Raw genomic sequence first — 15,041 nt, forward strand, 5'->3', positions numbered from 1 at the left:
ACTGTCACAGGCTCTCATGTTTCTCTACAGACTTGAGCCAAGTTTGTATAAAGAAATGCCATTAAAATATTCAGGGAATAAAGGGGATACATACATCAAAGGAGCAAGGGGTTCATGTGAAATTATTTGTCCTGCCTTTCCCTGGTGACTAATGAGGATGTGTAAAAGATTCCCACTTCTTTACACCGCCTTATTTTAAAGGTGCCCTGGAAAGCTGCAGAGAGAAACTTTAAAAAGCAGAGATTAGCATTAATGGTTTCTCTAATCTGGCCTGATTTGGAGTTTCCCAATTGATCAGAACAGTCTGCAAGTCCATGCCACGCGCTGAGCTTCCCCGGCATTTCCTGGTCTCTCCCCCTGGGATTGCACGGTTTGTTTTTTCCTGTTTATTTATTTACTTTCATTGCGGGGAACCTGCCCAGGGAGACCCCCCCCCCACCACGGGCCTTTAATGAGCTTTTTTGACCACTGAAGCAGCACAGCATCGCCTGGGAATCAGAGGGGGTTTCTCCCTGCCCCGCGTCAGATAGGCGAGCAGAGGCCAGCGGGTTAACGAAGCGGCCGGGGCGGCTGGCGGGCTGCCTAATGAGCCCCGGGAACTGGGCAGGGGGGACCTCGCCAGCAGCCAGAGCTCCAGCAGCAGCCTCCGGCAGGACCCGATGCCAGTTGCTCCATTTTTTCCCATTACTACTGTATCTGGAAGCATCAGAAAGCAAAGAGCCCCAAAGGGTATGAGCATGAGATGTTTTCCACCCGGCAGTTCTGGGGACGGTGGGGCCTGAACCAGGACATGAATAATGCAGGCGACTGCTTTTTTTTTGGTATTAAAAATAACTAGGAAGCAGATTCTTTTTAACCTTTAACCACTCCAAACAGTCAATAAATCATTAGCTACTGATTAACAAAAACAGAGGGGTAGCTTATTGTCCGGTAAGCACTCTTGGAAGCACTGAAAGGCTGGCACTGACTGTAGGATGTCTTTTCTTTTTACACATTTGGACTTATTAAAAAGACAAACAAGCCAAGCTCAGCATATTAAGCTTTGCCACACAAAACATTTAGCTAGAAGTCCAACCTTCTAAAATAGATACATTTTTTAATATGTACAGTGAGCTGAGCAAATGCAATATTTATGATATGCAACGTTATATCTGTCCCTTAAGAAAACAGATCTCATGCCATGGGTTTTATCTCATCTACGAGGGTTCCTGGTTTATATTCTCAGAGTCTTGGCCATACTTACTTGGCCAGACGATTCTGCTGCTGAATCTTCTCCTCAGCTCCTTCAAAGACTCGATGGGGTGGCTAAAGCAGGCAGAAGTCCTCGTGGCTGAGGTTCAGGCTGAAGAGCACAGCTTTCAATTCGAATTCAGGGAAATATCTGTGATGCTGGAACACATTCTCATGGCCAGCTAAAGCCACTCTCCCTCTTTCCATCTCTGTGAAAAGTCAAGTGGCAATTCTTTATCTAAGAATGGAAATTGGAAAAAGGTGTTTCTGGTGGAGGAGGTGTGTTTGGGACCTTTGTAAAAGAGTTAATTATATTGCAGATTAGCTAGTAAAAGGGTGAGATCCAGGAATCTGAGTGTCACCACTGCTGCTGATTGACTAAACAAACATTTGCACTTCATAGTATTACTATTACCTGTACAGTATCTAGTCTGGTTTAATTCAATATAAATCTGCCAAAGATTGGACTGTTTGCTTAAATCCCTCCAACAATTTTGCATTGTGACTTTTGAAAACGGTAGTATTTATAATGTAAAAATATAATGGTTAAGTATGTAAGACAAGGCTTCCATTGTCTGTTAATCTGTATGTGTTTTCCATTCACTGTGCATTGTTAGACCATCTGTGCCTTTAATAAGTAACTGTGGGCTCTGGCAGTTTAAATATTTAGTTTAAAATAATAGAGGATCCAAATGAAACTGTGATACATGAGAATATCCCTGTCTGATGTTTTCAGTGGAATGGGAGTAGATTTGTGCAGTAGATTTGCAAACTATAAACAGATGTGTTTTGATGACCTTCTCTCCTCTATCCAGGCTCCATTTATAAAACACAAGTTCACAGATTAAGCTTCTCAGAGTTTTACATGCACCTGGGAGAATCCACGTGTGTTTCTTTCTATTGAAGTTGTAGGAAAAAGTCCAGACTGTTCATTGCTCCATATGTGGGTCACACAAAATCAGATTTGTCCTTGCTAGTAAAATACCTTCATGATGGAGTTCTCTCACTATAACCTAAGAAAATCACTGCAGGTGTCCAAAGGGAATTGCATGCATTTTTGTGGCTTGAGGAGGTCACTGCTGGGTTACCACTGAGGACAGTAGATGAGTCTTACTGTTAATTCTTCTATGGTCAGGAAGGGAGCTGCAGTTTCCAAAAAACATCCTGGGACACTGTCCTTTAGTCACAGTCTGCCTGTGACTCTGGGCAAGGGAGAGTGTTGTGGTGTAGATGTGAAATTTTAGATTGTCCACTCATAGATGAGAACCACTACACTCCTTCATGAAAGCTCAGTGGGGCACAGTTAAGTTTTGTGACATTGCGTACAGTTTTAGGTACTGATTGCCATTATTTGAAGAACATAAGTATGGTTCATCTTCATTTACAGTTAGAGAGAAAGGTAGGTGGTTCCTGCTTCCATGTGTGGATCCTGAGTCAAGGCCGCTTCTTTCTCTTCTCCAAGATTCTCTATGTGATTATAATGAGAAAACACAAAGGTCAGTAAAGCAAACACAAAAAGCTTTAACATGGGGTGCACAAAATGTTTAAAAAGGCACTGTGTGATGGTGATAAGTACACTGAGACAGTCAAGGCTGCTTTTTTTTTTTTGCATAGATTGTTTAAGAGAGACCACATTCTCTCTCTAGCTCTGTTTGGTACCTCTTCTTGCTACTCACTTTTACAGCATGTGGTCTTTGAAGTTTGAATCCCAACCTCTTTCTGCACAAGCACGAAGTAAAAAGGCAGCCTTCAGGGTTAGGCAGTGCAAGGTGGATTTCCAGCCCCATGAGCAGGAACTCAGTGATGTGACTTGCATTACCATTAATGGGGGTCATGCTGGTAAATTCCTGTACACCACATTGCACATTTACTCATGAGTGCAGAATTGGCACAGCTAATGAAACTTGCCTTTCGGGTAGCATGGTGTTTCAGGAGATGAGTCTGACAGGCAGAAAGGTCTGCTAAGTACTCAGATGAAAGTCTGGCTTTTAACTCCTTGAACATATTTCCAGAAAATAATAATGTGAATTAATGCTGGTTAGTGTTAGCTGTTCCTACTGCTAGGGATCAGTCTTGCTCCAGCAGGATTCCACCAAGGAAAAGATCATGCCTGACATGTAAATGTGTGTGATATCATTCAGGGTTGGCAATTCATTTTCTTGTGCATTTTCCAATTTCCAGTGTATTGCTACTTACTGATATTTTTCTTTCAAGTGTAGGCCAGTCTTCTGCTAACACCGGCTTCTATAATCACAAACAAATCAACTTATTTTTTACAATTTTTGCTCCTGCTGCTTTTCCAAAGATGACCCCTCCTATGGATTAGCATCACTTGATGATTTCCAACCCACATTACTCACGGGCATTTTACATCCATTTGTTCTTGTATTGTGTCCATTGCAGTGGTAGCATCTTCTCATTTCCAAAACTTTTCCCCAGCCTTTACTTTGCTAGGCTAAACACATCAAGTCCATTTTGTCTGTTTGATAAGATAAGATTCCATTGCCCTGGCTGCAGTTCTGTGCATCTGCTGTAGTTGGAGGTTATTTTTAATAAATCAGAATTCCCCACAATATTTTTTTCCTGTTCAGTGTCATAAAATTTCCCTCATACCCATCTCTGCAACAACCCACCGTTGTTTTGCCTTTTTTATCTTTTAATTGCTCCATGATTCATAATGGTTTCATAGTCAATTAAGTTTCTTATTTTTGATCATTTATAGCTGATGGTCTCTGAGCCTGCATGGCATGAGATCTCAAGTTTCATGTTGCATGATTAATTATCTTTCTAGCACTCAACTATTCAAAGTAATTAATTTTTTAATACATGATGTGCTAAATATCCTTTTCATCACCAACCAATTATATTTAACATAAGACAATAAATAAATAACCTCAATTTCATTATTCAATTCTGAAGGAACTCCCAACTTAATCTCCCCCTGTTTCACTCTTTATTTCACAACATTTCTGTTACAAAGTTTTCCGCATTCTAGGTGCTGAGAAGATGAGTAGTGTGATACTTGCCACATCTGAGAGAAAAAAAAGAGTCCCATGTCACATTAAAATCACTCCAATAATCTCTCTTTCCTTTCCCGGCAGCATATTCTTCCATTTTGGGAAGAACATGTTCTGTCAAATGACAGATTCTGTCAAATCACTACATGTTTTCTAGCTAAATTTGGTTTTCAAGCTAAGTGTGGTTTGAACTGCCAACAGGTTTCTTTTCATTCACCAGAGATTCCATTTCTTCTTGATCAGCTTATGGTTCTGTGTTATCATCAGAGCCAAAGACATGTCAGAGGTCTGGACTGCAATCAACAGTCAGCAGCTAGAGGAACACCTAGCAGTGTCTATGCTAAATAAAAGTAGGAAAAAATGTGTTTGCCACTGTAGCTAGTTGACTGTGAAGGAGCAGCTGCAAACTGCTGAGTCTCATCAGGTTGCAATCTTGATTAACATTGGGCAGATTCCCCCCTGCAGCGAGAATAAATACCCTGCCTTTGTCAAGGCTCCCATGTAGGAAACAATAGGTTATTTCAGGGAAGCACAAGAATGTAAATGTTAATCGAATTGTTCCTCCAAATGAATAGAAGTAGCACCCAGAATGCAAACAATTTAATTTTGGAAGGGACGGTCTGTCTGTCAGTCAGTTAATTTTCTATGTATCTTTAAATTTACTTTGAAAAGCTGCTCACTAACATTGCCATCATAGCATATAAGAACATTTTCAGCACTGCAGATATTTATTCTTCCTGTCTTTCCAAGCTAAGCAGTAGCAAAGCCCAGAGAGTATTGGAAAAAATAAAATCGGCCTTAATACCACTCCAGAGAGGTCAAAACCTTACACTGTAAAACTGCCAAACTATGTGATCACATTAGCTCTTGGGAGAGGAAATGGAAAATACTATCCAACTGGAACTGACACCAGGAAACATCTTTTTAAAATGTTTTTTATAAATGGCAGTAATTGCCCTTAGAAATAAATCTGGATCTCTTTACAGAGGATGAAAGTGCCTTTAGGTATTGTAACAAATTTATGTGTCTACAAGTGAAACAAAGAATAGGCATTCATGCCCTTGCTGCTTCCTTGTTTGCTGTACCAAGAAGGGCTTTTGGTACACAGCTGAGCAATATATGTTTTTAAATGAGTATACAGCAAACTACAGTGTGATGCTCAGCCACCTTCCATTTTCACATCGGTTACAACTATTATTCATGGACACACCATGACAATATCACTTGGCTTTCAGTTGTGCCACATATCTGGTCAGACCCAGGTGACTTTACTCCTCTGGGGTGCGCATTTGCCTGCAAAGCGAAAACAGAAAAGCCAGGGGAGTTGAGGCCATTGCTTCTTTTCTACCCATTAAGTCCTCAGAGATCCTGCACCAGCGGTTAGTGTAGCTCTCTGCAAAGACTAAACATGGAAAACTGCTTTCTTACAGAAAACTCTGAGTCTGCTACGCTGCTGTTCATACATGTACATTTTTTAACAGTCATGATGCACTTCTCCACTGCAGGAATCTGCCTCTTGAGCTTCTGCATAGCAGAAATCATCTTTTGGCAGTCACACTGGGGTACATCTCATCAGTTATGAAAGTAGTGGAGGTGAAGGATGTGCTTGTGGTGGAGTAACGGAGTTTTGGTGGTTGGGGTCAGATTCCTGGTGGTCCCATAAGCTTTCCTGTCTGTTGGGATCACTGAATTTCTCCAGGCTTTGGTAAGAGCTGAAGTGGAGAGAACAGCAACAGCCAGCAGGGTGATTAGCAGAGTGAGCCAGTAACAGTGAAGGTATGAAGCTGAGTGTGATAATTCTAGTTTTGTGGCCCATGTTCACCAGGGCACATTATGATTGAATGGGCAGGAGTTTCCTACTCCCTGGGTGAAGCCAGAGCTGAAGGAAAGCCAGAGCATTTATTGCCACTCTAAACCTCACTTTCTAACCATTTCCTGTGCACCACCCATGGTGTCAGGCTGCATGCCTGGACTAAAGCAGCTGCATGAGCAGGCTCAGATCCCTCCCATTATTTTTCATTGTCCAACTCCAGAGGTCACTGATCTCTGTTCCTTGTGACCAGAAACCAGGGGCTTCTCAGCCAGCTAAGCAATGGGCAGTGATTTTCTTTGCCCTCTATCTTGCAGCTGAAACAAGAATTGTTCATCTGAGCTCCCTCCCAGTCATTAGACAGCCTTTCACTAGAGCTTCTATAGGAACCTGCACTCAGTTTCTGATGACCCTGCCAGAGGACCCCCAGCAGAGAAGATCTGATTTAAGCCTGTAGCCTCACTTGCGATGTTACATCGTGTTACAGTTTTCTGTCTTTAGGCAGAAACAATGTTAAAATTCAAGTGACTTCATTTGCTTGAGATGAAAAGTTGAAGACAAGCAGAATTTACTAGAGATTGCTGTGCAGAAGTAAGAAAATGTTTCTTTGAAGTGATTTGGACCAAAGTGGTTCAGCAATGGAAAAGACCGAAGCCACTTCTGTATCACATGCTGTGTATCACACTGGGTGTGTGTGGACTTGCTTTGAAGTCATCCATTTGGGTTGATTTTTTTTTGCGTGGATGCCATAGGTGAACTTAACTTCTGCTGTTTTGCTAGTGTATCCTGTTTTGGTCCTCTTTTGGGGGGTAGGACATATGTTTAAATGCCAAACCATCATTGAAACTCTGTGTGTATGTAGCACTGTATGACCTGTACCATTTATTTCTTGAAGCCCAACATTGGGCGATTAGGAATTCCCCACGGGCCCTCTGGAGAGAAGGTGGCTGTGGTGACTGTGGACGACTGTGACACAGCAGTGGCTGTGCGCTTCGGCAGCCTCATCGGGAACTACACCTGCGCTGCCCAGGGGACTCAGACCGGCTCCAAGAAGTAAGGGTGCCCCTCTGGTTGCTTTTTCTGCTCACTCTCTTCTCCCTGGGGAGAATCAACAATATGTGCTTAACCACTAAGCAAGTCAAGTTGGAAAAGCAGATAAGATTTGAGAAGAAAAAGTAGCGAGGTTTCATTTGGGAGATGGAATTTGTTGGAGGCTACTGCAAGTGTCAGTACACTGGGTGGAATGCATGGAGTTTTGAGCAGACACAGATGTGCCCGAATTACTTGAAAAGTCAAAATAAAATACCTGGAGGTCAGCATGGGTAGCCCCCAAAAAGCATCTACTTGATATGAAAATGTAGAGAGAAGGCAAATAAAATATTAGACTTTGTGAAAGAAGGGGGTGGCTAAAGAGCTTATTAATTCTATTTTTTAAGTTAAAAGTCCTGTCTTTCAAGGAGACAGAAGTAAAGGAGATACAGAAAAGGTCATTGAAAGTAATTAAGTATGAAAAAACTTTAGTTTTTTTTTGTTTTCTAGGGTTTTTTTAGTTTTCTTTAGTTTTTTAGGGTTTTTTTTATTAGTGCTTTTGAGTTTAAATAGGAAATGGACAGCAAACAACATAGCAAGGGTATAAAGTAATGAGTGATTTCAGAAAGACCATTGAGATAAACATGCTGCTGTACAATCCCAAGAGAAGGAAGTACCATAAAAAATAGAGCTAATTTAAATTGATGAGATGATATACTTCACACACAGTGTGGAGTGATTCAGTGGAACCTGCATCCACTAACTGTTACTAAGACAGAGATAGTCATATATCAAAATGTACAGCATCTCAACCCTCGTGCTGAGGAGCATAAGCCAGCCCCTGCATGACTGGAGTCAGAAGTTTCCTGAGGCTGCACATTTTTCTATCATTTTCATTTTCTTCTTCATATTTGCCACTGTTAGGAGCAGGGTCATTGCATTCTGTGTGCATGTGTCATCTCCTAAGGTAAAAGTTATGCTGTTTCTGGAAGGTCCTTTGGTTAAAAAGCTCTGGAGGTGCAGACATAGCAGAAGGAAGTGCGTGGCAACACGGGTAGACCAAACAGCTCAAATGTGCTTCTGGAAGCAGGAAGGTAAAGAACCAAACATAACAAACTATGTGAGCATTTCTTTGTTTCTTCAGATCTTTGGACCTAACTGGCCCTCTCCTTCTTGGTGGTGTCCCAAACTTGCCTGAAGATTTCCCAGTGCACAACAGACAGTTTATTGGCTGCATGAGAAACCTCTCGGTGGACAGCAAGCCCATCGACATGGCCAGTTTCATCGCCAATAATGGCACTCTGCCAGGTACGGGCAAGTACCACCTCAAAAGTCAGCAGAAGAAAGCTCTCTGCCATAGCTGTGTGTGTAACAGGGCTTAGGAAGTTGAAGGGGCTGGCCCTGCGAGGAACCCCAGGAAGGGGCAGAGGACAGGGGGGTCTGAAGCAGCCCCAGGACCCTATTAGCACTGCTGAGTTCAAAGTGTTTGCCCCAGGCCACATGGCTCATGGTGCTGCCATCACACCACCCGCATTGCTGCATTCAGAGCTTCTCTGAGCAAGGTGCAATCTGTGCCCATGCCAGGGACACACACAATAGTCCATGACACAGCACACACTTACAGGATTAAGTGACACATTGAAAAGGACAGAGCTTGTTTTAGACCGTCTGCATTGCCAGCAATGGTGCTGAGTCACCAGCACCAGTCCATCTGCCTGTCTCCAGCAGTAGGTGCCAGGGGAAAAGTATAAAAACAGAACAAGCATGGAGTGATATTTCCTCAAAATGTTCTATTAGTCCCCAGAGATTAACAGCTCAGTGACTGTATTTAATAGCCTTTAATAGATTTGTCTTTATGAATTTGCCGCTTGCACAAATCACATAAACTTTTGCCTTCACTGACTTAAAAAATATTATATATATATATATAAAAATATAATGGTCATGTCTTCTTTTTACATAAAAACTCAGATACAAACGTTCAGAGCCTTGTCCTTGTTAAAACCATGTGAAGTAACTGTTTTCCTGAATTTCAGGCTGTGCAGCACAGAGGAACTACTGCGAAACCAACTGGTGCCAGAATGGAGGCACGTGTGTCAACAAGTGGAACACGTACATGTGTGAGTGCCCCGTACGCTACGGAGGGAAAAACTGTGAGCAAGGTAGGATACAAAGACCTCTGCATGTGTGTGCATGTTCCATTAACTGTCATTAACTTCTCATAGCATGTATGTCAAACTGTGATGTTTAAGGTATAAGAAACAGACAATTGCCATTAAAACTAGAAGTCACCCATTATCTGTTTGAAATAATTTTAGAGTTCACCTGTATAGTAAATCTGATAGCTGACATATTGTCATAAATAACAGCAGCTTTTATTGATTTACTTACATAAGCCAAGGAGTTCCACAGAACTTGGCAGTATTTAGTAATTTGTTTGCAGTAAAAATGCCTGATCCTAAGTCTCTTTAAGTCAGTGGAAAGAATCCCGCTGACTTTATTGGGCTTTGCCTCAAACCAGGGATAAATGCGCAGTTTTAATCACCACTTTCTTGGCAAGAAGGTACTCTCTGCTGAGTACAAGCACTTTCAGTTTTATTGTGTTTTTCTCTGGTTGAACACAATGGGTGTATATGTGTAAAACCTCATTAATAAAGGATGAGGAAGGAGCAGCAGGTGTGTTTCATAGGGCTTGAAGAGCTTGCATTTAGTTTCTTCCCAAAGAAACGAGGAGCCGTCTGCGTGAGGGATCCCATGGAGTCAGTGCAGCAGCAGCTGCTGACTTTAAGGTGGCACTTCTGTGGCTAGTGGAGAGTCGCTCACTTGTAGTCTTCTTGGAGGCTTCCAGGAATAACTTGGAAGCTATTTAAGCAGGTTTAAACCTTGAAGTGGACATGGCTTTCCTAGAAACAGAAGGGCAAATTCTGGCCTCTGATGCAGGTGCAGTAGGTCTTCCTTTCCATTATCTCCCTTTGACACTTGGCCCAGAATAGTTTTTAGTATCATCAAGGATTTTGTTCTTTTGATTTGTCTACCCCAAACCAGACATTCTTGATTACTCTCAGCAGGGCATGAACCTTGGAATAGCAGGTCTCGAAGCTGAGGTGCACACACCACAGTGATATGCCAACCACTGTAGCACAGTCTGCTCTCCCCTTGTTTGACAAACAGCATCTTAGGAAGAGAGGACATATAGTTAAGTTTCTGGCTTGGAAATAAGAGTCTGCAGAATGAGCGACAGGAGAAAGGAATGATGGAGGCCCCATGCTGTGTTCCACCTCACGCAGAACATAGAGCTGCTATTACTGCCCCTAGTGAAGTGCCTGCTTTCTATAGCAGCTCCTCAAGTATTTTGAGCTCCCCAGGTTTGTATGAAGATCTAAGTTTTTTCATGTGTCTTATGTAAAATATTTTTGTCAGTGAAGTTCTAGCGTTTTCTTCATGATACTCTGATCTCTGTGGTACAAAACCATGCTGATGTCTCCTCAGAGAGAGAGACACTCCTGGGGAGTACTATTCCATACAAAGACTATTTGTTTGGGATGTAGCAAGTTATCTCAGAACTGCCCTATAGCCATCATTGTGAACACATTTTAAGTTCAGGTTATGCAGATTACAACAATCCCAGCATCACTGTCTCCCCCTGCCCCAGTAGTCTCCTCTGCCTCCAGTGCTGTACATTCCTCCATGTCCCCTTTCTTTCTGATGCCTCAGTTTGTGGGGGGTTTATGGTTTGAGGGCAGCAGGCCCCTTGCTTCTGATTATACCTGTGGGGCAAATTGTCCCTAAGGAATAACTGCAAGCCAAGAAATAAATGAATTTTTCTGAAATATGACCAAAGATTTCAGGAGTCTGAAGTTAAAGTCAGGAAATATCACTGGTACGTAACACTCCTGGCTTTCAGGTTGCTCATTTAAGTGCTCACATATGATCATAACAGCATTAGCTGATATAAGGTAGATTTTTAAAGTCTTATCTAGAATATTTGCGTTCTTGTGTTGGAGTGATTGGTTGATGCATTTCTTCAATCCCTTTGGCAGTGCTGGATCTGCTTCAGGCTCACAGAGGACAAAGACTTTGTCAGGTTAAAATTCCAACTTTTTTGATTGCCTGCTCTTCAGAAACTCAGGGATCTGGTCTGCATTAGTGAGGATGGTGTGTTTCACCACCCTCCTAGGACCTGCTTACTCACCTTCTGGCAGCTCCAATCTCCATCTCTTGACATATAGAAAGAAGATAAAATTTGGGGAAAATAAGGTTCACCTTTGTTATAATCTGATTCTTTTTAAACCTGTGATACTGCAGCTCTCTCAGGTGGCTATGGCCATTGAGCTAGCCTTGGGCTGAACACCAGGGGTTTGCACCAGAGCAAATGCTGTCAATTGCCCTTACACCCCAGCTGCAGGCGACATCCTGATGTTGGCAGTGTTTCCTCAGAGCCTCTGTCTCCACAGTGAAACACCCTCATGTGTTTCTGATGGCCTTTTAAATGTAGGAGTCTCTTAAAATGTGTGTAAATAAACAGGCACTTCAAAGTGACAAACGCTGAAAGACAATTAGTTTGTTTCTCAGCAGTGCTCATGGCAGGGAGATGCTGTGCTTGGAAGCATGTGCACTTGCCTCTGTGGTGATGGGATGGTCAGGTCTCATCTGGGTATGGATGTGGCCACTAGCACCTCCAGGAGACCCCCTAGTCCCAGACATGGAGAGAGGCTGGGGGAGAGAGGGAGGTCAGAGGTGGCTGACAGATGGGGATTTCTGTTCTACTAGCAGGGAAAGGTGCACCCTGGCCCCGGGGAAGGGAGGGGAGTTGGGAGGAGGTGTGGGAAGGGAATGGTATTTGCAATCACAGAAAGTCACCACCAGTGAGAAAAGGAAGAAGGTGCCTAATTGCCAAGCCAGTCCAGTTCTCCCAGGAGCCGAGCTGAAAACAGCTTGCAAACAGCATTCCCAGCCTCCAGCAGGTGGGAATCCCACAAGGTTTGCATCCTGGCTCTGCAGAGCCAGGTGGACTTAAAATCAACAACAATCTAGAAAACCACTAGTAAAGAAATTGGAAATTGAGGTCATTGCAAAGGTCAACAGGGTAGAGGAGGAAGGAGAGGGCTGACTTTTTCACGTGTGGAGCAGGAGGAAATGATCCTGCTCAACGCCAATGTCCTGGTTACTTTTACATTGATGTGGTGCAGTGTGGGCTGAAGAACTGTGCCTGGCCCAGACAGTCAGAGCCCTTATTGAGTGCAAAGGAGAGATCATAGTCTGGAGCAGGAGGGAGAAGTGTTACCCTTTGGGGCTGCCTGCACCTACTCAGGGTGGGGGGATTGGGTCACCACACCTTAGAGAAGGACAGATCAAGTTACACTTCTGTCTTGGCTAGTGGTAGTCCACTAGTCACCGGCATCTTGTGTCTCACAAGCTGAAAGTCTTGCACTTTCCTCCAACCCCTGAACTCCCTGCACATGCAGCCTTTTCCTTTATAGGGACCGGCAAGGCACACATACCAGAATTTGGATTTTTTTCATCCAAAAAATGCGATTTGACATTAAACTGACTCCCATCTTCTGCTATGATATCATCCCTCTGAATTTTTCTAAGGACTTGCCATTTTATAGTGACATGTACATATTTGTAAGTACATTATCTCTCCTGCTACAAGCAATTTCAGAAAAAGTCAGCAGATCTGGTACTGTGGAGCAGAAGGGGAAGAAGGCTTAAGCTCTGTCATCTTGCTGACCATCCACAGGTGCTCAGTGCATGATGAGAAACAAGGCTAGGTGCCACTCTTTGGTGGTTGCACCCAGTTTCTAAGGCCTGTTTCCATTTGCAAAAAGCTGCCATGAACACCAGCATGCCTGGCAGGGGCTGATTGCAGATCCTTCTACAAGGTGGAGGTATCATAAGAGGTGCTGCAAACAGCGCAGGGCTCTCACAACTTCATCAGTGCTTCTAATCAGCAGGATCAACTAATCATGGTACCATAGCTCCTATAACCTGAGGTAGCTACTTTAAAAGTCCAAAGGGTGGGTGTTTCCCTATTTTCCATCAGCAAAATGTTTTCCATTGAAGGCTGTCATGTGTGTCTCCCTGTAGGAGCTGTTTCGAGAAGCTAGAGAGGAGGGCAACTCTTCAGCTGTCACCTCAAGATATTTAAGGCAGATGGTTTAGGCAATTCCACACAAGCTTTCTCACTGTGAAAAGGCTGCATAGCTGAGACAGCTGAATAATCTGGTCCTGGAGTATTTATAATTAATTCAATTTTCCTGTTGCCTCCCAGCTTTTCCCTCCGTCTTTAATCTGTTAATTAGAACCAGGTAATCAAAGATATGTTGATAACATCTTCAGCAACTGTTGCCCTCATACTTCCTGTTCTGTCCACCCACTCATCAGCAGAACTGTATCAATAGAGATCCTGAGCTTACCTTTCTAGGAATCTCTCTCACCTGTGTAATGCCACAGCAGTGTGGTGTTGGCTGCCTTTGAGTGCAGGGACTGAGACAAGATGCCTCTCCCACAAGAAGGGGAGGTTGTGAATTTACGCTGTTACCAGCCGCTTCATAGTAATGCCCTTAGATTGGCTGTTACTGCATAGTAGCTTAAAAATAGCTCAGTGGAAGAGGGACTGTCTACCTTGCACTGTCACCATGACATAGCATCATTTCTCCTCTTAACCTTCATCCTGAAGGATATCAACTGTTTCACTCCTGTCTTTTGATTTACAGCAATGCCTTCTCCTCAGCGTTTCAGTGGTGAAAGCATTATCATTTGGAGTGACCTTGACATTACCATCTCTGTGCCATGGTACATTGGGCTGATGTTCAGAACCAGAAAAGTCAATGGCATGTTAATGCAAGCCAATGCTGGGGCTGCATCCAAGATCAACATTCAGGTAAAAATGTGGCTGCCTTTGGTTAGAAAAGAATGAAGAAAATCTCCCCCATCAGCGTATATGACCACATGAACTGCATAGCTTCGTCCACCCAGCTAAATGCACATCAATAAATATAAATCATGTCTTCAGCCAAGATGAAAAGATCAATGATAAAAATATCAGTGTAAAACAAAAATTTGTGGGTTTAAGGTTGTTGTTTTTTTTAAACAGAGGTAGTAGTGTGCTTTAATACAGATGCAGAAAAATGTCTGTTGATTGTTTTGGGGTTTTTTTGTCAGTAAGGTGAGTTAAACCTTGAATGTCTGAAGTTGTACAAGGAGTTGTTCCCTACCTTATTGTTTTGCCTTTTTTTCTTTTGAATCACCCTAGGAAATGTTACTGTCTTGCCCTTTGCTGCCTTCCAAATAAAATACAAATATGTAGGAAAAAATAAACATTTTGGTTTTTTTTTTCAACAGATACTGAACAGCTATGTGCAGTTTGAAGTGTACAGTGGCCTGGGCCAGGTTGCTAGTTTGAAAATGACCCAGTCACGAGTCAGTGATGGGGAATGGCATCATTTATTGATAGAGCTGAAGAGTGCTAAAGATGGCAAAGACATTAAGTACCTCGCTGTCATGTCCTTGGACTATGGGATGTACCAGGTAAGGCAGCATCATAACTTTGCCACTAAAGCATTAATGTTTTTAGGATAAAGTAGAATAAAGGACTATGGACAAGTACTTATGGTGTGAGCCATGTTCTGCAGTGATTTGTGCCTAATGAAGTTACATTAATCTATTAAGTTTAACGATAAGGTATCTTATGAACAAGTCTGTAAAAAGCCACATTCAGATGTCTGGGTCCTCACTGCTCAGATGTTTTCTCTGTAATCTGGTGTCAGCTACTGCTTGATGCCATCACTGCAGAAAGCAGGCTTGTCCATGTCACAGAGGATGATAGTGCTTCTTATGGACTGTCCTTTTCCTCAACAGAGCTCTGTGCAGATTGGAAATCAACTACCTGGCCTGAAAATGAAAAGCATCATTGTGGGAGGTGTCTCTGGAGAACAGCTCTCTGTTCAGCA

General features: G+C 42.8%; 1 protein-coding gene across 1 annotated transcript in view; it reads left to right on the plus strand.

Annotated features, from left to right (window-relative positions):
- CELSR1 (cadherin, EGF LAG seven-pass G-type receptor 1) overlaps nucleotides 1–15,041 on the plus strand; it is a 167,363-nt gene that overhangs the window by 113,939 nt on the left and 38,383 nt on the right. Inside the window, exons 6-11 of the mRNA XM_009999453.1 lie at nucleotides 6,953–7,110; nucleotides 8,231–8,394; nucleotides 9,123–9,248; nucleotides 13,806–13,972; nucleotides 14,434–14,619; nucleotides 14,950–15,041. Of these exons, the coding sequence (XP_009997755.1) occupies nucleotides 6,953–7,110; nucleotides 8,231–8,394; nucleotides 9,123–9,248; nucleotides 13,806–13,972; nucleotides 14,434–14,619; nucleotides 14,950–15,041 (893 nt within the window). The remainder of the gene's footprint in view (nucleotides 1–6,952; nucleotides 7,111–8,230; nucleotides 8,395–9,122; nucleotides 9,249–13,805; nucleotides 13,973–14,433; nucleotides 14,620–14,949) is intronic.

This window comes from Chaetura pelagica, unplaced genomic scaffold (assembly GCF_000747805.2).
Source record: "Chaetura pelagica isolate M959 unplaced genomic scaffold, ChaPel_1.0 scaffold15, whole genome shotgun sequence".
NCBI lineage: Eukaryota > Metazoa > Chordata > Aves > Apodiformes > Apodidae > Chaetura > Chaetura pelagica.